The sequence below is a fragment of the Podarcis pityusensis genome (genome assembly GCF_964106645.2).
Source record: "Podarcis pityusensis genome assembly, chromosome: 12".
Taxonomy (NCBI): domain Eukaryota; kingdom Metazoa; phylum Chordata; class Lepidosauria; order Squamata; family Lacertidae; genus Podarcis; species Podarcis pityusensis.
This window is the reverse complement of record NC_138037.1, coordinates 17,790,522-17,812,849: the sequence shown is the minus strand read 5'-3', so window position 1 is coordinate 17,812,849 and position 22,328 is coordinate 17,790,522. Positions and strand designations below refer to the sequence as shown.

The following is a 22,328-nucleotide window of genomic DNA, read 5'->3' as shown; positions in this document are numbered from 1 at the left end:
CTAGTAGTTGAAATGGGCAATTCTTCTTCACCCCATACCTGGGAGCCTACACAAGCAGTTAGGCTAGTCTCACATGTGAAGAGGATTGGCAGTTGTAGTGAGGGAAATTGTACTCTGCATATGCTCAGAAGCACTCTCTTTCATTACTAATGCACAGGGTCTAGGGCTGAGCTCTGGCAATCTCCTGAGCATCAGAGATTAAATTAAATCCCAAGAATGCCCCTAATTCAGAGGAAAAGCGCTATAATGTAACATTTACCCAGCAAAGCAGAGAAACGTGTATTAATGTGTTCTTTACTATGATGCAATTGCAGAACGGTTTAGCCAGCTGGTGGAAAAGCCTTATGCAAACACTTCTTGCTAAGTGGAATCTGTTTTGTGTGCATGTGGTGTGTGTCTCCCCTTCTACAAGAGCCCACAACTGCATCGGCTAACATGGGCGGAAAGATCAATGTGTACAAAACGGTAACCGAATCACAGACACCAGATGCAAGGCCAAGTGTTCAGTTATACTGAGACAGCTGAGTCAGGAATTCAAAAATGGGAGGTGGGGTGGAGGGAAAGAAGAGTTATCAGTGGGTTAAAGCTGTGTAGCTGCTGGCAGCTGCCACCTGTCTGCCTTTGCTCTCACATTCCTGATTGCTGGCCCATAGGCAGTTGTTAACTAACTTGCCTTTCAGTGGCCCCTATTCCTTTTGCACCAGACCTTTGACAGCTTATCTAGCTTCTGAGGGCAATCATCATTTAACATTGCCCAGGTGTAGGAAACACAGGAAACTGCCTCATTCTTGAGTCAGGGACCATGGGAACATCTAGCCCAGAACTGTCAACACTGACTGGCAGGGGCTCTCTGGGGTTTCAGTCAGGGAGTGTTTCCCATGGGAGAACTCAACACTATTATTCTATGTGAAGGGCACTGCTTGCCATTGTTTACTTGTAATGTGGAATGGTCGCTTCAGTTGCGTAGACTGAAGAGACAAATGTGGCCTTTGAAAGCAGCCGTTCCTTGGCATTTTGGAGTGAATATTGAATGCCCTCAACAAAGCATGCCAAACTGAACTGTTTTTGTTTGTTTGTTTGTTAACTGAATTTGAGAAGGCCATGTCTACAACAACCCTCATCAGGCAAACTTGAAATTTGGCGTGGTCTGTCCTCAAACTACACTGCCAAGTTTCAAATCAGACCACTGCTATGCAGCCATTTTCAAGCCATCAAAGTTACAAAAAAAAAAAAAAGACACCAATTTTTTTCAGCTTAATGGCAGAATGCTCTTTACCTGACTCACCCTTGACAAATAGGACTACAGCTGTGGCCTTATAATAAAGACATATATTCATTTTATTTATTTGCATCTCTCTTGTCTCCTCCCCTCCCCCCAGTTTTTCCTGTTCCTCACACCGCCTCATCTAACTGTCATTTTCCAACTGTCAACCTCTCTGCCTGACACTCACTCCACCCAACATTCCATTCAACACCCCTCCCCCTCCCCCCACTTACCCTCTCAAAACAGGTTCATGCTGAGCATTTCTGGGAAGAGCCTTGTGAAATCCCTTTGTCTTGCATTGCTCCCCCCCCAGCCTTTAATAAACTACAAACATGTAACACATCTACTACACAAAAGCACCTCCTGAACCTAATACATCAGACAATTCCCCCCCCCCCCCAAAATGTAGTGAAAACAGAGAAATCTTTATGGAAAGCACACCCCAGGAAAGCGTGTGGAAGAAAAATGCACAGAACTTGTCAACAGCCCCTCGTCAAATGTTGCAATTGTTAAAAAAATAAGCCACTTATTATTGCTTCTACCCCAAATGCAGCAAAGACCATACACAAACTTACTGCTCCTGTTCTGTCAAGCTTCAAATGAATCTGTTCAACCATTTTCTAACAATAAACCACAGAACTCCCCGTTATAATAGTAGAATGATTTCCCCGATCCCTGAGAAGGATTGTTTTTTTAAAACTACTCTGGATATTTCTGTGAGGGGAATATGGGTCTCCAAAGAATTCTCAGCACCCTTAAACCAACAAAGCTCCCAGGATATATATATATATATATATATATGGAGTGAAACATGGCTGTTTAAAATGGCTCCTTTAAATATACAGTGCAGATGTGGCGGTAATGAAAATTATTTTTGCATGATATGGACTGAGACAATTCAAAGAGCAGCCATTAGGATGAATAAGTACTGAGCCACTAAGTCCGTAATAGTAGCTGCTTGTTTGTACAAAGCACATATTGCGCCTTTGTGAAGAAAAGTATGTGGCTGCTGCTGAAGGAAAGCATTGCTGGCTTGTTTACTACAGCCTTTAATCATTTGACACAGAGGAAAGCTTAATTTTTATTTCCTCTTTCATCCGAGATATCAGAGTCTCACTTGTTGCCAGCATTTAACACGATTCCCTCAAGACCAAGCCGCAGATGCTCAGGCAGAGCTGCTAAGACTAGAGCTGGCTTCAAATTACTTATAAAAGCACCTGAAATTTCTGCTCTTTGGGAAAGGGACCCATCTGGTTCTCAAGAGAGTAGGCCAGCAATGCTACGAAACACTAAAACACTGTATACGTGTATATTAGGTGTTTTTTTCCATGGCTACATAATGAGTGAGCAAACAAGCGCTTTTTATTTCTTGTGTGTTCCTGTGAAGTGCCCAGGGAATAGATTTTTTACCTCAAATCGCAAGTAGGGGTGAAGGGGCTGGTTTAGTAGCAACCTACCCAAAGTAGCTAGCATTGGATGCAGCCTTTGATCAGCTACGAGAAAATTGCCTGTGGTAGAGTACAACAACTCTTCCCCATTTTTCATGATGTTTCTCCAGTCTGGAGCCACTAGCTGCTTTGCTCTAGTACCTATGTGCAGCTAGAACACTATATCAAAAAATCGCTTATTTCTGGAGTCATAGAACCAACAACACACCTTAATGCTTCACTCCATATTTGCTTTTGTTGTATTTTCCCCAGTTCTGCTACTTTCCACTTCTCTGCCCAATTCTCTTTTTGGCACTGACATTAATAGTTACCGATCCACCAGGGACTATATCTAATCATGCATCAGCATGTCTCTACTGTTGCAGGAAAAGAGATGTTCCATTTGAGATTTGTTTTAGATTTGTTCAAATACTAAGCCATGCTTCCATAACAATTGTGGTTTGGCCTTGTTCTTAAAAATGGAGAAATGTTTCTTATCTCATTTTCAAAGTTAGAATCCCCCAAAGGACAAATAGTTAATATTCTCCCAAGTGTGGGAAATGTTGCTCTAAAACACGACTGTATTACATTCAAATAGAAATATACACAAACGCCTTCATTTCCTAATATAAGGCAGCCACAAATACACACAACAATTGCAACATAGGATCACATTTCCTTCCCTGAAGAAAATGTTCATTACACAGTTTGCTTTTCCTTTTTATATACATTTTTTAAAAATCATCTCAAGGGCAGAAAATTCACTTGCTCTGACTTTGGTCAAAAGAGCTTCTCAAACACACACTGAAATTCCCAGAGGACTTGAAAAATAAACAGCTCATACTGAAGAGCCCAGATTTCATCCGCTCTTTTCCATAATGAGCTACGCAAACAACTGCTTTGCCTTAAATAATTTAAAATGCTCCCACTAGGCTCCTCTTCACTTAATAAGCAGGAGCAAATCCTGCAATTACAGAGTGCTTCCCACAGCATGGAAGTCATGCCATTATCATAGGATCACTATCTAGAACCAAGCCTCAATTTTCACAAGAGAATGCCAAGGGGAATATGCACACTGTTGCAACCAAACAACTGATGAAATTCCAATGTAGACCCAAGTTTTGTACCATTTATTCTGGGTAATGTTATTAAATTTGGAGGAAAGGCAAAACTGATCCCAATCAACTGCAACAGTGTTTTTCAGAGTCCTATCTAGTTTAAGAGGACTAGTTGTTAATAAGGGGAAACATGGCTGCTTCTTTTTTTTTAAAGCTCACAGCAGAATTAAATATAGAAAGAAGAATAAATATCTCAATCAGCTGACAAATACACAATGCACTTCAATTAATTATAGTGTTCAGTTAACTCAAATGCACAATGTTATTATGTCAAAAATGTTCTGGAGAAAAGTCTATCAAGCAAAGAGATAGTTGGCTTGCCTGTTTGCTACTTTTTAAGATATGTCATGTGTTCTCTGAGTGGAAATGAGAGGTTTGTTTGTTATGATGAAGACAAAGGGGGCAGGATAAGTAATATTGCAAATTCTTTTATTTTCTGCCATAAGCAATGGCATCTTCAGTTTGGGCTAAAGCACTGAATCTGGAGATGGGAGACTAAATTGATCCTGGAAAAGAGAAAGGAACACATTGCAGGCATAAAATAGCCTTCTATATCGCAAGAAGAAAGTGGGATGTTCAGATGAAGAAGAATTGATCCTCTGAAAACGAGGTCAGCATCCAATAATCAGACAGAAAACCTGTGTTGGGCTTCAGCTTTCCCTTTTCCCTTTTAATTGCAACAAATGTGTTGTCCCCTGCAAATTGGCACAAAGTTGTAAATTAAATGTTACACAATGACACCTTTACCTGAAGGAGCTCAAGGTGCAATAAATCAAAGTGCCATATTCCTTTCTACTTTTTAAATCCTCAAAATAACACTACAAGGCAGATTGACCTGAGAGACTGTGACTGGCTCAGGGTCACTTTCATGGGTGCATGGGGCATTTGAACCCTGGTCTTCCAGATCTCTAACCACTTTGCCACAAAATGATATCACACTCTAAATGATCTTGAACTACATCTCCCATCAGTCTCAGCCAGTATGGCCATTGGTCAGGGACAATAGGAATTGTAATGCAAAATATTTGGAGAGCACTAGGTTGGGGGAGGCTGCTTTAATTGGTTATGGCTTTTACTTCCGCTCTCCTGTTTAGCAGCCTTCATATTAGCTACCAAATAAATTGCCATTTTAAATTAATTTTTTAAAGCAGTAAGTAAAACAGCTTTTTTAAAAAAAGGAAAACCCAACCATGTGGTTTCTTAAGCAGTGTTTCTTAAGAGGAAAATGATCTCCCTCCTCAAGGGCTATTTAGAGAAGATGGTAGTATCAGCTAAGCAGGTCAGCAGGGTGGCGTAGCCCAAAACAGCGTGGCAATTATTAGTTGGCAAGCACTGACAGCTGAATAGGCTCAGGAGACAATGGTGGCAAGTGTGGTTGACAGGAAACTCATTTGCATTGATTTTAAACACAGCGCAAGTCCTACTGTCAATGCAGATGGGAATCGGAAACTATGCCTCATATAATTAACCCCCCACCCTCCATTATTTAAAAGGGCCTTCTTTAATTATTATGGAGTGGTAGAAGCCATGTTAGATTAACAAATGGAGCACATGTCTTTAGGATTTTCAGATGCTGCCACAGAACTCCTACTTCTTGCCCTCTAGGCATATTTCCATATAAATAAGTTCAATTGTAAAGTCAGAAGCCCATGGCAGGCCACTCTGCTGCTAGAGATGAGGTTCACTAGTTTCCAATTGCCTGGAACAAAAACAAATTCAATGATAATGCCATACCGGATTACCTGCGAGGTCTCAACTTCAATTTATTATGTGCCTGTTTACACATTGATAGACTGAAGGCTTGCACTGAGATGTCTGATTCATGCATACAGTCCCATATTTAAATCCTCTGCTTCACTCTAGGGCTTCGGTTAAATCTCTGCTTCACAGGTGGTAGATTAAATTAAGAAGAGTAAGTTGAGAGCATTTCATGCAACTAAAGTGCTCCCTAGAAGGGAATAACTACAAATCTATGGCACAATGTTATAGAACTATGATGTAGATAACATTTTGTTTCGTGTTCAATATTCCTTTTGCTCCCCAAAGTATTAAAATTTACCTATCTTATATTGTAAAAATATATATACTAAAATAGATAGGGCTTCCTCCGAATACTTCAATATGAGAAACAGGCATTTCACAACTCTTGACTGTCAGAACATTACTCCCTCAGACAGTTCCTCTGCCCATTGTGGGACATCGCAAAGCATTTCATTTTCAGCCCATGCTTATTTTATTTCAGACTGTCCAAGCCCTGCCAACTCTGATTTATTTTTATTATTATTACCTGAATTACTCTGTGTCGCAAGGTGCTGAACCTAACAGCGCTTTAGAGATGTTCCCACATGAAATCTCCTCACGGAGCTGTCAACAAAGCAAGGCATGTTGGGACCCATTCTTCCCTCCCCACACTCACAAGAACAGCACAAACAAGGGAAGGAGTGGGTTTACTGGCCCTGACAGGCCCACACTCCAGAGCTCCTTCTGGGTGTGAGAATGAGTAAAAAGAGAAAGAAACACCCACAGCGCATATTTTTATTTACTGGCGAAGCTCCTCTTCAAATAGGGGATTTTTCCTCTCTAATATCCTAGCGGGCTTTTTTTTCTTTTTCTTTTAACAACCTCAAATTTTGTCAATTAACTGAATTAGCCCAGCTGGATCAGATCACAGACCTATGACAGCACATTCACACCATACATTCAAAGCACTTCAGCTGCCTTAAACCAAGAATTATGGCAGCTGTAGGTGATGAGAGTTGTTAGGAGATCCATGAGCTGCCCAGAGCTACAATTCCCAGAATTCCCTGGAAAGTGGGAATTAATTGCTAAACTGCTCTGGAAATTGTAACTCTGTGAGAGGAATGAATATGGGTTTCCTAACAACTCTCAGTACTCTTAACAAACTACAACCCCCAGAATTCTTTGAAGGAAGGTAAGCCATGACTGTTATAAAGTACAGTCAGACCTTTGATCCCAAATGCCTTGCGAGTCAAACGTTTTGGCTCCCGGATGCCGCAAACCCAGAAGTGAGTGTTCCGGTTTGCGAACATTCTTGGAACCCAAATGTCTGATATGGCTTCTGTGGCTTCCAATTGGCTGCAGGAGCTTCCCGCAGCCAATCGGAAACCGTGCCTTGGTTTCCGAACATTTTGGAAGTTGAATGGACTTCTGGAACGGATTCCGTTCAACTTCCGAGGTATCACTGTAGTATACTAGTGCTTCAAATGTATAGTGTGAATGGAGCACCAGTCAAGCCTCCTGTTTCTCCACAGGGGCTGATCAGATGCCTCTGGGAAGCCTACAAGCAGGGCATGAAGGCAATAACCCTCTCTCACTGTTGCGCTGTAGCAACTGGCATTTCTCAAGGACCAGTCAGAGCAGCTGGAAGCACCTAGCCAGCTGCAACAACCTTTAGATGGTTTGATCTAGCAAGACCATTGTTTCACCTTTTTAGAAGCTACATCAGAACACACAAAGCTGCACCTTACCGATGTCAGATCTGTGGTGCTTCTGGCTCAGCATGCCCTTCTCCGACTGACAGAGGCTTTTAAGTGTTTCTGGCAAGGCTTCTTTCCAAACCCTATTAACTCAGGGATCCTTTAACAGGAACATGAACTAGGCACACATGCAGCATAAAGTAATTTGGTTGGCCGTTAATTGGAGTGACCATATGCAAAAGAAACGAGATTTCTGAACTTTCATTTGGCATGTGTTAAACTATGGGATTTTCTACCACAGGATGTAGGGATGGCCAGCAACTCAGATAGCTTTAAATGGCGATCAGGTAAGGCTATCATTGGTCATGATGTCTATATTACTTCCAGTATCAGCTTACCTCTCTGAATACCAGTTGCTGAGCATCTTAAGGGGGAGTATGCTATGGCACTCATGTCCTACTTATTTGATTATTTTATTTATATACAGGACCCCAGCCTGCTTTTTTTGCATCTGACCACCCTATGTGGCATACTGCCTAATTAAGGTTCTCCTCAAGTATTCCAATTTGATTACTAGGGCAAAGTATAGCCAGTGAAACAGTGAGGGCCTAGAATGTGGAAAAGGGAACAGCCAAAAGAATGTAAGAACCGTTAACTGGATCAGGCCAAAGATCCATCTAATCAGCATCCTGCTTTCACAGCGGCTAACCAGATGCCTATGGGAAGCCTCCAAGCAGGACATTAGTAAACCAGCAATCTCCCTGCTTGTGATTCCCAACACCTGATATGCAGGAGCAAGAATATAGCTTTATCCTCCCATGGTACTGTACATAAAGGTGTGGCATTTCACAATGAATGTGATTCAGCAAACAAGCTCTTCCACATCACTAAGCCAAGTTGTGTTTAGCAGATAATGTTATTGACAAACAATGAACATTTAGGATTACACTGAGTTACAGGCTTGAAACAAGACACCATCACTGGTGCCAAAATAAATTGCAAGGCAATTGCAAGGGGTCTAACTGCTTCACAGCTGCAGCAGAATGCACTTCAATATTGAAGAAAATAACGGGCACTCAAAAGGCCAATAATTATAGTATTTCTCATTCACTGAATGTGCTGAAAACAGGGTAATCTCAGCTGCCGTCCTCTTAACCTTGTGTTTTTATGCATCCATCCCTCTTGTGATAATTGTCTAAGACGTAATTTCTTTTTCCTCTACCCCCTCCCTCATGGAAGTTTAACTTCAGCTGCATAGAGAAGTAACAAAATGAAGGAATGGCCTGGGTGTGGGAGATGCATTTTCCAATTTGTATTGAGGAAGTATTGTCCTCTCTTAGGGAGATCACCTCTACCACCTTGCCTTACAAAATAATATGTTTATTCACCTTTTGGTACAAACAGGGCTTCCAAAGTAGCTTACAAACGTATTACAACAAGAGAAGAATGGTGAAATTTAGCTGAGAACTTAATAGAAATGTTGAAAAGTCAACCTGGGATCCCAAGCAATAACCATAACTTTGAATTGTTTGAGTTTTATTAATTTTTGTTCATTTTATTGCATGTTGTGGATTGTTTTTGTGCACACTGCTTAGAGTTGTGAATGATTAAGCAACACATAAATGCGTTAAATAAAACAAATAAGAGGAAATGGATCACATACACAAGAGAACAAAAGTGGACAGACTTCCATAAAATTTGCCTGGTTTAAAATATTGTTGCAAATTTAGAAATAATCGCTGTAATTTAAATAGAAATGCAATCCGTCTCAGCAGTGAGGAAGCCTCTGGCCAGTGTTGTCTGCTCACGTCAGCTGCCCTGGTCCAGCCTCTATTCTCTTTTCTTAGCAGTTTTTTATCTTCAGACAAGGTTTGGAGCTTCAAATAGAGTATTTCTGAAAACAGAGGACTGTCCTTTGTCAAGTAGGATATATGGTCATCCTAAGCACATACCATCCATGGCACACACACACAGTTTGAACAGTGGTCATGAGTAGGGCAGAGGGCATGAATGTTCAGTCAAGACCTGCAGCTGTTTGAGCATACTGCCTCTCTCATTCTGTCTCTACCTTGCCTATATTGGGGAAAAAGTATTCTTTACTTCAGGCCAAATGTTTTTAAGAGCTGGAGGAAGTTCACATTCTTCCATACATTACCTTGCACAATCTTGGCACACATTTACCCTACATCCTTATCCATTTGTTTAAAATAAAACCTTTCAATGGGGAAGGGAAAGTGTTTGCACACTGCACTGCAATGATGCTTCAAGCACCGGCAAAGTGTGGCACCTCCTGAAATGAAAACTTGACATCCACTTTGCTAGCACAATACAAACTTAATTTAATTCCCGGCTGGTCTAACAGGAGGCCATGCTCATACCATTTCAATGTGTTCGGGGAAATGTGGTGCTGCAAGAGATGGACATAAAAAGTGGAAGTGTAATAAATAAAAAGGCAATAAAAAAGGAGTAGTTAGCGCTACATTGCTGTTTTCCAACAAGCCTGATGAAAAATAAAAACATGCTCTAGCAAAAGAAAGCACCAGAGAATTTGGGTTATAAAAGTGCCAAGGAGGTTTTGGAAGAGTACAATATATAAATAAAATACCACTGAATTAGACAAATTGACATCACTTTATACTCTGGAAAGGGCAAGCTATCTAGCTTGCTAACGGTTCCCGTTCCATCCACTTTTCTTTCAAAAGTCACAAGTTCACAGGCTCTCAGGAGATCTGACTAGAGAGGAATGCAGCCGCCATAGAACTGCTTTTTATAAGCAGGTGTACATTCCACAGTACAATGGATTCACTCTGGCCCTTCCACCACAATGAGAAGTATGCACACCACCCCAAACATTTTATACTTGGCTTCAATGCTCCCTTAAACCTTGACCTCTCAGAAAAGGCAGAGAGGTAGCAAAGCAGAGGGGCAGTCATGCTTTTAAAACAGGAGGCAGAGGTAGTGCTCCAGCAGTGGTGTTGCACAGCAAGTAAGCAAGTTAGAGCAGGGGTGGACAAACAAGGGCACTGTGTCCCATTTCACAGCTTGAGGCAAAATGGGAAGTGTCTCCCTGCCCAGCTGCCTCTGCCAGTGGTGAAGTGGTACAGACATTAGCACCAATTTCTGTTGAGATCTCACTGGAAATCAGCGCTGATGTCAGTTCTGCTTCTCCCCCAGTGGCGGGGTGGCAGGGTGCCTGTGAGGGTGCTGTCTCGGGGCTTCCACCACCTGAGATAGTGGTGTCACCCTGCCAGATGGGTTGGTCTGGGCCAGAAAGTAGTTTGGGATCTACTGGTAGATCTCAAGGTGATTTGCAGTAGATCAGAAAGTGTTTGACCCCCCCCCCCCCAAGTGGTTTCACAATAGCAACCAAAATGCCTTCCAAATAAAGCTTGGGGAGTGGAATTGTGTATGACAGGATCTTCAGATCAGTTTGGGTTGTAAAAATATGCTCCTGGGCTGAACATCTGCTCAGAAGTACCTTGGTCCTTGTTCCACAGAGTGCAGAAGCCTGTCAATCATAATATTCTAGTAAAACCACCAAGCAGAACCTGACATCTGCTCAGGGATAGGAACATGAAGGAAGGTATGCATTTCTTACTATGATATCTTTCAGTCAGACGCCATATAAGAAGGGCAAGGAAAGGATGCTGAAATCCAACCAGCAGTAAACAGGAGAGAAAGGGGAATGACCATTCTACCAAACTGTACGAGAGCCAGTGTGGTGTAGTGGTTAATAGCAGTAGTCTCGTAATCTGGGGAACCGGGTTCGCGTCTCCGCTCCTCCACATGCAGCTGCTGGGTGACCTTGGACCAGTCACACTTCTTTGAAGTCTCTCAGCCCCACTCACCTCACAAAGTGTTTGTTGTGGGGGAGGAAGGGAAAGGAGAATGTTAGCCGCTTTGAGACTCCTTAAAGGGAGTGAAAGGCGGGATATCAAATCCAAACTCCTCCTCTTCTACTAAAATGAGCAAAAATCACAGCAGCAGCATGCAGCAAGTGCATTACGCTTCCTTGTGCTACTGCAGAGTAGGAGGCTGCGTGGTTTGCAAAAATGCTATTTAATTAGGGGAAAGCCAATCATATCAACCTCCTAAGCATCCAAACATTTTTAGGGGTAGCAACTAGACCACAAGTAGTTGAATTTGCAAGAACACAGTATAGAATTAAAACCTCTCTCCTTTCTTCTTCATACCCAGCCTCAAGCTCCCCTTCCTTCCCTTTACCCAGCAGTCAGGTAGCTAAGCCAGAGTCCATGTCAACAATTAAATATGTCATGTGCTCAAATATTGTTCTAAAAATCTCATGAATAAAAGAGCCCATCTCCTTCCGGCTCCTTCTTGGACTTTATATTATTCTTTCCCAAAACCTTAATAGCTGGTTGATGTAACTGCTGCTGCTGCTTGCCCTTGTGGACTCATTTCCCCAGGGCATTAGTGCTATTTAAATTCCACTACACTTTTCACAGCAAGACTTAACAAGTTTCTAGCAGATTAAAATTCATCAAGATGGTATTTTGTACTCTGAGCCAATCCAAAGAATTCATGGCATCTTTATATCTAGCCAATGGTCAGGGATTATGGAAGCTGTAGTCCAAAAACATCTAGAGGGCACTAGGATGGGGCAGGCTCGTTTATCCTAGCAAGGATACTTGCAATTTGCTAGCAGACAGTGATGCAAGTTCTTAGCTGCTATATGCGGCTCCAGTAGCTTTGTCCCACCCCACCACTGAGCGGAAAAAAAGTTTAAAAATTATTATACTGCTATGGCCACTTTAAAAATGTTAAGGGGAAAAAAACACTCAGGAATGTGTCTTGAAATAAATATTGTGCCAATCTTTTGCCATGTTCTACACAAGACTATTTCTTGAAACTTGCTGCTGTTGTACCATGGATGACCCACCTGCGGCAGCTGCTGCTAATCTGAGCAAAGGAATGGAGCACTGTGAGCCTGATAGAAATGGTGTGCGGTTGCTGTGAGAAAAACAGGCGGTGGTCCTCCAACAGGGCTTTCTGGTCCCAGCACAATTCATTCTGAGTAAGGAGTCCTTCAAGAGTGAGGCACTGTGGGTGAAGTTGTCCTGGAGACGATCTATGCCACTGCAACTTAGGCAGGATGGTGGCAAATCCTGCTCAAAGTTTAATGGTCTCTGAATGGCTCATCGATAAACCAAAAGTGGAACAATAATGGAAAAGATCAAAAGGAGGCTTTTAAGGATTCCTGGATGGGTCAATGTTTAGAACAGGTATTTCGGTTATGTTTAGGAGAGTCAAAAGAGATGACATACTGAAGGAAATATTTGCTAAAACATCCTTAGGGACATGTTCGACAAAACGCAAATGCATCTGTTTGCAATCCTAATGTAAGTTCAAAGGTTAATCATTTCCCATTGTGCCATTTGCTAGAAAAAGTGCAGCCACAAACAAAGAACTGTTTCCTGGCTCCTTATAACTGGTTTACACACAGTAGTCACATGGTTGTGTACTCACACACACACCAATTCTTTTAAAAATAGATAAATTGACACAAATAGCCCTAATCATATTGCAGATGATCAGAATCCCCGTTTCCAGACTTGCACTTCAATGCTGGACAGCGTAACTTGGAATATGAACAACTGCCTTAACATAATAAAACTAACTAGACCACAATCTCACTGACGTGAGATAAACCCCACTGAGCTTAGTGGGCCTTTGCTTCCAAATAAGAAACACACAGCTACCTGCAGGTAGCTCTGCGCAGCTGCAGAACCCATGGATGGAAGTGCAGATAGAACAGTAATTTAGATGTCCTTCAAAGTTGATTTATTAATTAAAATCAAATCACCACAACATATTCCATTTCTTTATTTATTTGACAAGCAGCAGTATCATGTTCTTTTTACATTTTAATGTAGATACAATTATTATGTTATCTGCCATATTACAATATTTAGTCTGTTTTAACTTTGTCTTTTAAGATACATTAAAAAACATCAACTGCAAACGTGGGGGGCATGGAGGGGGTGGAAGGGGGGAAGCATGGTATCCAACCAAAATTTCCACATTTCAGCAATACTTTACTCATTCTTGTTTAGTAAAGTTTTAAGAAATGTCATAATGACATGAGCTTGGAATATCTATAGGCTTTTCATTTCTTTTCGTTGACGCTCATGACGTGGCACTGGTGATGTTGTAAACAGCAGAAAAAACAGGGGCTGCCAAAGTGACCAATTATGGAGACACAGCAGGCCTGCTTTTTTCCCCCCCACAGGACACACCAAGCAGTGACAGCAATGATCTCCGTACAACCATACCTGCAGGATATTAACCTCATGCTACATAGCTGTACTCATCTGCTGAGGACTGGCTCCGCTCAATGTATTGTTTGTCAATCAGAACTTCAATACACTTCTTAATCATGCTGATACTTGGATTAAACCTAGCTCTTGATTGGCTAATGACCTGAAAGAGAGAGAGAGACGCTTTATTTAACATACACCTAATTCAAATGAGTTATAAAGCTTCAAAACAAAACCAATGTCACCTTCTGCACATCATTCTAAAAGGGCATACATTCATTTTTTTCCTGAACTGTGGGATAGTTCACATAATATTATTTTTCCTCCTTGTGAACAGTCTTGAGCTTTCCACAGAGTATACAGTCGTACCTTGGTTCTTGAACGCCTTGTGACTCGAACGTTTTGGCTCCCAAATGCTGCAAATCCAGAAGTAAGTGTTCTGGTTTGCTAACTTTTTTTGGAAGCCGAACGTCCAACTTCTGACTGAGTGCAGGAAGCTCCTGCAGCCAATTGGAAGCCTTGGTTTTCGAACGTTTTCGGAAGTGGAACGAACTTCCAGAACCGATTCTGTTTGAAAACCAAGGTACAAATGTACTTCATGTGGAGGAATACACATGTAAACCTGCTGGTAAAAATGGAAACTGCTGCAGCTATTTCCATAATCAGCACTGCTGGTAAAATGACTTTTGTGACAACAGAAATTATTGCTGTCAGTTGCTGTTCTCGTGTACCACTCAGTTTACAGCACTTCTCTAGGCAACCTCTCACTGAAAGCCCAAGCATCTTTTGGGTGCATTATGACACCTCTATGTTGTTTGATTTGCATCTGCTTGGGGATACCTAACATGGCATTTTGTGCCCTATGTTTTGTATTTAAAGTTGACAGTTCTAACACCAGAGTTCCAATGTATATATAGCATTAGGGGCTTCCAACCTGGCCAAAAACAGCAATAACCAAACCACTGTCCTTAACAAGATCTCCTACTACATTCTACAAATTTCCACCAGAACAGAATAAGTTACATGTTTTCATCAAGTCCATAACACTGGTCAGCACATGCTCTTACCTCCTGAATAAGAGCATTGTGTCGCAGAAGCTTCCGCGCTTTCATGATACGAACTATAGCAGCTTGAAGGTACATTTTTCTATCTTCATCTACAGCGCTTCTGGTTTGCTCCATTTCCTGCAACACACACACACAAACACACATATTAACTGATTTATATACCAAGAGACTGATTCAATAGTCTAACAAGGTATAATTCAGGGGGTTGGCTGTGAAGTTTGCACCAGGAATGCAGTCGTGGAATTGTATGTTCAGGCTGTGCATTGCACTGTGCTCATAGCTAACACTATGGTTTCTGTTAGTGAATCCTGATGGCGACGCTAATGCTATTGTGCACTTGGAAGTTAAGGTGAGTTGGATCTCAGCAGTGTCTGGATGTGAGACCACTGAAACACTCTCTAAGCTACTTAACAAAAAGTCAGCAGACTCACAGAGAAAACAGGGAGGACTTTGTACCATCCTGGTCCTTGCCTGGTCTGTCCTCCCAGCCAGCAAGTGTCGCGCTACAGCATTTGCTTGACCTGTGTATCATCTGGCTGAAGGTAACAGTGTTTGCTCTGCTTAATAGCGTGGGTTATTGCCTGATTGCTGGCTGAGTGAATGCAGTTGGGGGGGGGGTTCCAGGGCCTGCCTTGCTATAACCAGCTTGACACCAAAGGGGTTTGCCACTTTTGAGTCATACGTCAGGAAGAGACGGGGCAGGGGCGCCCCATACTGTCAGTCAGGATATAGAAGGCACTGTGTGAAACACCTGTGACCCTCAGCTAGGGTGAGAGCCAGGTGGAGGGGAAGTCTTGCTTTGTGGAAGTTGTGAGTGAGAGGCAGGGGGAAGAGAGTGGCTAGGGGATTTAACATCAACTTCTGGCTGTGTAGGATGCATATAGTACTGGTCCTGAGCTTGCTATTCTGTATTCAAATCTCCAAGCTGCATATGGGGTGAATTATGGCATGCTAATGCTTCTGGATGGGCAAGATTTCAGTGGTGTTGGGCAGGGGAAGGCACATTTTGAGCAGGGGTGGGGGCTGACCATCAGGGACAGAGGCCTAGGGATTTGGTCTCCGATCCTTATTTCAGCCCTCTGACCCCATCAGAAGTTACTGGTAGCATATCCACTGTCTCCTCTGGTCTGGTGGTGCTGTTGCTGAATGCTAGATTGGTCCATAATAAAACCATGCTCATGCACAACCTGATTGTGCATAACTAGGAGGTTGAGGTGGGGGTGTTGCTATTGTCCATAAGAGCAACATCTCCTTGGCCAGGAAGCCTCTTGATCTTGGGATGGGCTCAGAGGGTCTGCATCTGGTATTGGGCCAGAAAGACAGGGGTGCTGCTGGTCTACTAAACATCCCTGATCAGGCTTGCTAAAGTAGTCTCTGAGGAGGACCCTCAGATGATAATCTTGGGTGATTTCCATATCCATATCCACATGGAGGCTGCTGTCAGGCCAGCTAGAGACTTCATGACATCCATGACAACCATGGGTCTCTCTCAGATGGCCATTGGTCCAACACACCAGGCAGGGCACACTCTTGATGTAGCAGGAGTGCAAGGCACTTCCTTGTCATGGTCAGACCCCTGTCATTATCTGGGCGGACACTGGCAATTCTCCCCTGTAAGAATGGTGGGCCCATTCAGATGGCCCGCCTTCAGAGGCGTGATGGAGCTGGAGCAGCTCCTTGGGACTCTAAGGAGTTCTAGACCAGGGTTTCCTAAACTTCTCAGCATCCCTGATCACTGGCCCTGCTAGTTAGGGATGGTGGCAGTTATTGTCCAATAACAGCTAGAGACCCAAGTTTGGGAAACTCTGCTCTAAACTATGGACCAGGTAGGAGAAGACTGGAGCACAAGTGGCTAGTCTCGCTCTGAAGCCAACCGAACACTGGCAAGAATTCACAATCATGCTTGCCATGTGGAAGTGTGGGCTGTGAATAAAGCTCTTTTTGCAGTTTGCATTATGTCCTCTAGTAGCCAGCCAGCTGAGTAATTATGGAAGGTCCAGAGGTTACTGACTCCCAGCTATCGGCCAGTTGCAATATCCGGTTTTTGGAGAAGGTGGTGGATCAATTGGATCAGTGAAGTAATAAGACTAATTTGATAAAAGTTTAGTTCATTATGCAACTGAGATTCAAGAAATATTAATTCTTAGCTTATCTAGATATCTGCCATGACACATGGTTGAAAGGAATGACATTCCTAGTTCAAATGTTTTATTTTTCAAGCTGTAATCACTGTGAACAAGTTGGAATGACTAATGCTGTTAGCTGTAAAGGACTGATGAGACTTAGAGCAATTTGGTAAATTGGAAATTCCCAATTTAATCCACACTTCTCAATTTGAAGCCCAGTTTGCACTGGATCGCCTTGAAAATGCCATGCTGTTTATACTAGCAACCTCATTGCAACGATCTTGCTTGCCTCCCATTAACTCTTTCTACTTCTAACACCAAAAAGTTAGCAGTTTTAAAAATAGGTTTCAGTTTTATACTATTCATGCAATTCAAGCTAGTTCATATCAAAGAAGTTGATACTTGCCTGCGGTGTATCTTTTTGCATTGATGTAGTGATTTTAAATTTTGTCCGTTTACTGCTGAAGTTCATATTTAATGAAAAAGTAGACTCTGCTTCTACATCTTCCTGCAATGAGAAAAGCATGTGTATTTCACACACAAATGATGCCAAACACATTAACAGCTTGTCTGTTTCCCCAAGAACAGTGAACAGCTTGCATGAAAAATATCTAGAGTTACATATGGCTTACATCTTCGCTGTTGAAATATAAACATATTGCTATTTTTTTTTCTTCAATTTGGCAGGTCTGAATTATTTAACTTCCCTATGGAGCAGTTTGGCAACTCAAGGCACTCAAGATAATGCATTTTACATATATGATTGTTTTTAAAACGAGCCCAGTGCAATTGTTCCACTACGCTGAACACAAAAATGCCTAATGTTGTTAACAAGATTGAAATATAGCAAGACCAATTACTGAAAAATAATTAGAACATGTTTTAGTCTATCAATCCTGTGACATTCCTGGGGAAAAGTTAGAAAGTGCACTTCCTTGTCCTCTTAAATTGAATTACAAAAAGGCACTGAGGAAAAATGGACCATTTCTTACAGATAATCTCATTTCAGCCTATGGGGATAGATATAGCTTTAAGAACATGAGTTTGTTGCACTGCTCAAGGATTAGGTTTGTAATAACGGTCTACTGCCTTGTCTAGGAGACCCACAGTCAGGAATGTTCTGGGTAAGCTGTACTTCAGGATGTTCTTTTTGCTAACTATGGAAACTCAAGTCCCCTCAGATGCACAGGAAACAGGCACACACAGCACTCCAAGCTTCAGTACTTTAGGTGGGATTTTTGAGGTTTTGTCCATTTTGAGGAGTAAAACTTCAAGTCATTTTTACCAACTGTTTCTGAAAGAACACTGAGTTTCAAAAGCAGTTTGCAAAGGGGCATGGGGACTGGTACTTGAGAGGGACGTGGGTGGCGCTGTGGTCTAAACCACTAAGCCACTTGGGCTTGCCGATCGAAAGGTCGCGGTTTGAATCTGCACAATGGGGTGAGCTCCCGTCGCTCTGTCCCAGCTTCTGCCAACCCAGCAGTTTGAAAGCATATCAGTGCAAGTAGATAGGTACCGCTGTGGCAGGAAGGTAAACGGCATTTCCATGCGCTCTGGCACTTGTCCCGTTGCACCAGAAGCAGTTTAAGTCATGCTGGCCACATGACCCGGAAAGCTGTCTGCGGACAAACGCCGGCTCTCTCAGCCTCGAAAAGTGAAATAAGCACCGCACCCGTTTGATGGGACTTAATCATCCAGGGGTCCTTTACCTTTACCTTACTTGAGAGGCATGAAGTTCAAGGTTTTTAGGCAGGTGTAATTTGCATTGTTCTCATGGACAATGTGTTAGAATTCCTGCTCCACAATGGCTCTTATGGGATTGTTGTATTTCACATGACGTGGTATGTTTTGACTCCACAAAGTGGGAAGTGATAGAGACAGGATGTTTGTGTTACTGTGTTCCGTGAAGTGGGACTATTGTCCTTTGTTCTTTCTCTTTGCTGTCTGATGCTAGAGAGAGAGAGGGAGCCATGTTGCAGTGCTCCGTGTGTGTTTATACATAAATAAAGTAGATTAGCCAAAATGCTGAGTTGCTGAGGTCTGTTACGCAAGCTGCCAAGACTCTGTGGATCCCTAAGTGTGCCAATGTCTGTTGGCATCGGTCGCTGTGATGTTCGGGCAGAAGAAAGCTTTTGAAGCTCCTGAACGAAAGACCAGGAGGGAGAGAACATGCCAGTCGGGCATGTGTCTCTGCCAGGGTCCTTCTCGAGTGTAGGTCAAGCTCCTGACACAGTGTTCCAAAACCACATAAAGATGTGGCCAATCTGAAATTCTATAAGCAAAAGATGAGGAACCTGTGGCTCTCCAGATGTTGATGGACTCCAACTCCCATCACTCCCAGCCAGAATGGTCAATGGTCAGATATGATGGGAGCTGCAGTTCAGCAACATCTGGGGAAGCACAGGTTGCCCTCCGTTACTATACAAGCTGTGGGCGATAGTGACGGAAGGCAGTGCTTCATCTCCCCCATAAAACAAGCACAAAACACTTGCAAATGTCCAGCAAGTGGAGACAGAAGCAAATACATTCTATGTCCCTTTGGCGACGTACCTTCTCAGAGTCATGGTTGATCATTTTGACATCAAGTAACGACTTGATCGTTTTTGTCAATTCCTTCTCATTCATCTGCGTACTGTCTTGAAGTTCTCTATAACTGACAGTTTCACTGTTGTTGAAGGCAAGCAGCACTGCCATTTGGTATGTTGTAACCATGGCTACATATGGTTTGCACAAATAATTCATTTTAACTTCACCTGCAAATCAACGATGCATTTCATGAACCGGTTTAGCTCACATTACAAATTCTAAAAATGGCACTCTCCTTCAACGTGGGGCCAGGCATGGAGTAGCCCAAGGCCTGGTGGTTAACCGAACCAAGCATGCAGAGAAGAAATGAGCTAAGGGTTTTATTAACTGGTTCTCTCAGTGAAAGAAATAACTCAAATAAAGCATGTTTCTGTACACAGCTGGGATACTGAGGTATATAAAAATTATGCACAGTGTGAGAAAGTGGATAGCAAGACATTTTTCACCTTCTCTCATAGTACTAGGCCCCAAGACCACCCAATATGGCTGAATGTTGGAAGATTCAGGTCAGACAAAAGAACAAACGTCTTCACACAGCGCATAGTTGAACAATGGAATTTACTCTCACAAGTAGCAGCGCTGGCCACCTATTTGACAAATTCATGGAAATTAAGGTTATCAGTGGCTACTGGCAATGATGGCTATTTACTACCTATACTGCCAGAGGCAATGTGCATCTGAATACCAGCTGGTGGGAAACGTAAGTGGGCAAAATATTGTGGAGTTAAGGTTGTTTGCTGACTTCCCATGGGCATCTAGTTGGTCACTGTAAGAACAGGATGCTGGACCGAATGAGCTGCCAGTCTGATTCAGTGGGGCTATTCTTATATTCTTTCATTTAGTGTAGTCATCTCCACATCCATTACTCCCCAATCCTGTCTCCTGGTGTCTGCGTTAATTTGTTCCTTGTACACACACTTCCATAATGCCCTTCTGTCCCAGCTTTCCAGGTCTTGCTAACAAACCTTAAACTGTTCCAGCTCAAAGCACTGTTGAAGAATCAAACTATGCCGAGTTGCCTGTATAATCAAACTGAATCTTATGCTAACATTTTCTTTTTTCAACCTATACTAATAACTGGGTGTTTTCCAAAAGGCTGTCTCGAAATACAACTCATTTCTGGAGAACACTCTGTTAATATCGCAAAGATACAATCTGTAAAGCAATAAATCCTATAGGCACGCTTCAAAGGAGATGAAATTAAGATACCTATTAGTGCTAAATCAGCACAACCATATTAACAATGTCAACGAAAGTAATTTTAAGAGGGTTTTTAAAAATTTACTAAACTTCCAAAGGATTTATGGGTTCCAATAATAAAAAACTAGTATTAGCATATTAGAAATTTCCAGAAGGTAAAAAGCATGCACACTTATTTTACCTGTGCAGAGATAATGAAGCCAGGTGAGTTTCCTCCCACTGAAATGCTGACTGTAAAATAATTCAAACTGTAAAACAAAATCATTCTTTGGGTCAAATATTTTAAGAGATTAAGACCTCAGCCAAATACCTCAAGACAAAGAATTCTGGTTAGTGCAAAGCTTAGCATAATAATACACAATAATACAATGAACCTTCTTCAAATGTCAGATATAATGCAACATATGCTTGTAAACTCATGAAGCAAAAAGATCCAATCACAAAGAAAGTGCAAACACAGAATCATGGAATTGTAAAGTTGGAAGGAACCCTGAGGATCATCTAGTCCAACCCCCTGCATTGCAAGAATATTTATTAAGAGTTTAACATTTTAATCATCCTACTCCCCATCTGAATACAACATTTTAACCACTGTAGAACTGGGTAGTGGGGTAGTGTGTGTGTGTGTGTGTGTGTGTGTGTGTTGCATCGCTACCAGCACTCAATGCTTTTGATAGCATGGTTTGGGCTAGGCCACACATCTCTGAAAGATCACTTCCTTTCCTACAGACCCTCTTGGGTGTTAAATTCAGCATAGTATGCTGGAGACATGCATCTTTACTCTGGCTTTTGACACTATGCATTTTCAGGACCTTCTTTTGACGAATCTGTTTTAACTATTTTTTAATATTGAAGTTTAAATTGCTGTAATCTGCCCTGGGACCTGATGGTGATGGGTGGATAATACAGTTTAATAAGAATAATAATTACTATTATTACTGCCAACTTTAATTAGTACAATTATTGACTTGTATCTTTAACTGGATCTATTAGCATTCCACTGCAGAATATACCTTTTTATTTATTCATAGTTAATCACTTTATATAGATTTTTAATATGACCAGCCACCACCCTGTGAAGAAAGTAACTAGCTCCTTAAGACACATGAAGCAATTTCAAGCAAGCAACTTGAGAGGCAGGCAGTTCCCGCTCTTCTTAAAGCTTAGACTTGCTGGGCGACTGACAGTGTTTCTCAGGAAATGTGTGTTGGTAACTCCTGAGCACACCATTGAGTCCCTCTTGGAAGACAGCAAAAAGGTCACTAGAGGAGCCAGCAAATCAGGCTTTGTTTAAGGGTCCCTTAACTCTAAGAATTAGCTTCAAAAGCTGCTAGGTAAGCTCTAAATTCAGAGCAAGTCATGGATGAGAGGAGTATTCCTAGTTCCTTTCTTTTTCCCTTACTTTGAGCTAACTAACTATACAGCAGTATCTTCGGAGATGGTAGAATGTAATACCACACACTAGTCTATTTCCTAAGAGGGTTAAATCATATTATTGAAACTGGCCACAGAATCTTTAAACACCACAACAGAACTTTGAACATTCTGTCTTTTGTTAAAGGAGGAATTGGGAGAAAAGCCTGCAATTCTTCAAGCAAATCCAAAGAATGCCTCATGCTATACTTACTATAAAAGATAAACCAAAAGATTAATAATTCACTAATGATAATTAATAAAGGTTTATTATTGGAATTGAGCACTAGATAATTCATGAAAGTCAAATGCACACGTTAACTATTCAAGTAATAGCCTTTAGAGCTGTATTTCATATCTTTCCTATGAAGAAACATTTATCACTCATTACTTACATTAATTGCTCATTAAA

The 22,328-nt window shown here is 41.9% G+C and overlaps 1 protein-coding gene and 1 long non-coding RNA gene across 8 annotated transcripts in view; one reads left to right on the top strand and one right to left on the bottom strand.

The window, feature by feature from the left end:
* Positions 1 to 209: 209 nt before the first annotated feature.
* LOC308459230 lies at positions 210 to 18,740 on the top strand. The gene is made up of 2 exons (XR_013977928.1): positions 210 to 465; positions 17,405 to 18,740. It is a non-coding gene; the product is annotated as an uncharacterized lncRNA (long non-coding RNA).
* The window catches only part of CUL2 (cullin 2), a 51,393-nt gene continuing 42,139 nt past the window's right edge, over positions 13,075 to 22,328 (bottom strand). For all 7 annotated transcript variants that reach the window (XM_080974069.1, XM_080974068.1, XM_080974067.1 and 4 more), the window contains 5 exons: positions 20,685 to 20,751; positions 19,268 to 19,470; positions 17,124 to 17,225; positions 14,592 to 14,708; positions 13,075 to 13,687 (listed from right to left, as the gene is read on the bottom strand). In XM_080974069.1, coding sequence (XP_080830195.1) covers positions 13,556 to 13,687; positions 14,592 to 14,708; positions 17,124 to 17,225; positions 19,268 to 19,470; positions 20,685 to 20,751 — 621 coding nt within the window. In that variant the 3' untranslated portion in view covers positions 13,075 to 13,555. The remainder of the gene's footprint in view (positions 13,688 to 14,591; positions 14,709 to 17,123; positions 17,226 to 19,267; positions 19,471 to 20,684; positions 20,752 to 22,328) is intronic.